Source organism: Monopterus albus, unplaced genomic scaffold (genome assembly GCF_001952655.1).
Source record: "Monopterus albus unplaced genomic scaffold, M_albus_1.0 scaffold17.1, whole genome shotgun sequence".
NCBI lineage: Eukaryota > Metazoa > Chordata > Actinopteri > Synbranchiformes > Synbranchidae > Monopterus > Monopterus albus.
Window position 1 is genome coordinate 3,406,526 of NW_018127897.1, and position 2,536 is coordinate 3,409,061.

A 2,536-nucleotide genomic window follows, 5' to 3' on the forward strand; every position below is an offset into this window, starting at 1 on the left:
ATATAAATATATATATAAATAAAGTATTACAGAACACAACCCAGGGCTCCCTCCTTTAGACAAGCTGCTGGAGAAGAGAGCAGGAAAAAGCACCCAGAAACACAGAGCCCAATACATTTATCAGTTTTGGACTAACCCCTTACACAGATGAAGTCCGTCCAGCAGACTCCATCTCTTATCTAGAGCTCCACATACTTGGAGCAGCTGCGTATTACCTAGTCATAACAAAATGAAGAATTCCATGTGTGTGTGTATGTTGTATGCGTGATGTGTAATTAAAACATTCAGACAATTCTTACACAAGACTAATACAAGAAAACAATGTGTCATTGCTTACTGCTAACCTTGAAACAGAGCAGACTTTGAATCTTACTAAACTACATTACTAACACATTAAAGTCTAATAATTATCTGACTAATTTATTAATTTCTAACAGTAGCCTACTTGAGTACTTCATTTAAATGTACAGTATAGTTTCCAACTCCAGATGTGCCAACATGTTAATGAGTGAAATGGCATAACACAACACATGTGGGTTACAATTTTTTACTCATTTGTCATAACATGGCATCTCCGACATTGTACAAAACTTCAAACCACTTTTAATATTTGAAATTAACTGTTATTCAACAAGCTGCACTGGTCAGTCATAAAATCGCCACACATTGTGATAGTATTTCAGGACAATTGAGAGTTTTCAAAAGTATATGTGTTTTCTTTCAGATTGCGTAGCATGCTAAATAATGTTAGTTATATTTAAGGTAACAATTTGTCATTCATTTCCATTCATTAATAGTGACACATCCAATTGATTTTGGCAGGGGTAACACCAGGGTTGTCCAATCAGATTCTAGGGAACACTGGTTCCACCCTTGGCCACCCCCTTGTCAACAAGCTGCTATATGTAGTCACCCATAAAAAAATCACCACATTATTTTAGAACAATTAAGAGTTCTCAAAAATATATGCCTTTTCTTTCAGAGTGTGTACCATGCTTTTTTGTTTACAGGCTGCAGTTTGTTCTGCAGTGTTAAACTGAACCTCTCCCTCAGAAGTGGTTCTCTCACATTATCTGGTATGTCCTTCATATCTAAGACATCGACACCTTCTTCCGGCTTGTAGGTGACCTCACTGTAGGTCCAGCCAATCAGGGCTCGGAATCCTGTGGGTGTTTGCAAGGAGCAGATAGATTTACAGGTAAATAGTGAAGTAGGATCTGTCTGAAGTTTGTGGTTTGCCTCAAAGAAATGATCAGCCTCACGAGGCACCATGGTGAAGCAATAGATCTGTTTCGTTACTTTTCTGCTCACCAGACTTGATTCAGCAAATTCTGGATTGATGACCTCTGGCTTTCTTCCAGTCTTCTCCAGCACCCACATGTCCCCTTTGTCAATAAGACAAAAGACCCCTGCTGCCTGAGGTTGGTCCATTCCAGAGACGAGCTCCAGGGGCTCCCGCATTTGGGAAGACACTCCAAAGCTTACATCTGTTATATAAGCCTTTCCATCAATGACCACCTTGTTGATGAGGTGAGTGTCATCAAGGCCAAATTCATTGATGGTACTCTGGAAAACTCTAGAGCTCAAGGTCACAGTGTCATAGCCCATTTGTCTGAGCACCCAGCCAAACAGGGAGTTGTTCTCAAGGCACCAACCTCCACGACCGCTCCTCACTATCTTATTGAAAATTACCTCGAGGTCCTGGGTAATCCTTTCCCCACAGTGAATGCTGAGGTTTTCAAATGGAATTGACAGGATGTGCTTTTTGTGGATCAGCTTCAGTGTTGCCAGATCAGGTTTGTCATGAGAGCCATCAAACCCAATTCTTTGGAAGTACTCCTCCAAATTCATCATGCCTGTAAAAACAGGATATGACATGATTTTATAGCACTGATCTACCTGTTGCACACAATATTACATAGAGATGGGCAATAAAATGATAATGATATGCATTGCAACAGACATCCTCAGTAACAATAAGAAATACATATGTTTGTACGTAAGTTAGCTGCGTTAGGAAAGCACATAACTTTTAGTTGCATGAACAAACGGCAAGCTCTCTCCATAGTTCATAAACAGCCAGTGATAATATGGTGTGCAACAAGTGATAAGCAAGCAGCCAGTCATTTATTAGGTTTATATTTTAGTTGCATAGTCCACATGTCATACAACAGAAGCATCATGGAACACAAGTGATGAGTGCTAAAAGTGAGGAAGAAATGATCAATTTAAAAAAGACAGCTCATCCTACCAGTCTTTCAAGTGTGACCAAGAGTACAGTTGTGTGTAAATTGCATAGGAGAACTGTTCTAACCAGTAGTAGCCTGCTGCTAATAACACATGGCTCTCGTGGTTCTCTGTTAACTTTTTGGATAAACTGAGAAAATTAAGAGATACTGACATGCTACTGAAATCTCTGCCAGACTATTAATAGGCTATGCGCTTGTTAGGTGTGACATGACATTCCATTTCCAGGTCCAAACTCTCCCATACCCAAATAGCAGCACCTGTCTTCCTCTACACAATAACATCTTTT

At 39.8% G+C, this 2,536-nt stretch overlaps 1 protein-coding gene across 2 annotated transcripts in view; it reads right to left on the reverse strand.

Moving 5' to 3' along the window:
- Window positions 1–537: 537 nt before the first annotated feature.
- The window catches only part of LOC109955859 (arylamine N-acetyltransferase, pineal gland isozyme NAT-10-like), a 3,293-nt gene continuing 1,294 nt past the window's right edge, over window positions 538–2,536 (reverse strand). The window contains exons 2-3 of one of the 2 annotated variants that reach the window (XM_020592418.1): window positions 1,312–1,856; window positions 1,075–1,163 (exon numbers count right to left, since the gene is read on the reverse strand). In XM_020592418.1, the coding sequence (XP_020448074.1) occupies window positions 1,149–1,163; window positions 1,312–1,854 (558 nt within the window). In that variant the 5' untranslated portion in view covers window positions 1,855–1,856 and the 3' untranslated portion in view covers window positions 1,075–1,148. Of the gene's footprint in view, window positions 1,857–2,536 lie in introns of both variants that reach the window. The other variant, XM_020592417.1, reaches the window with a different exon arrangement.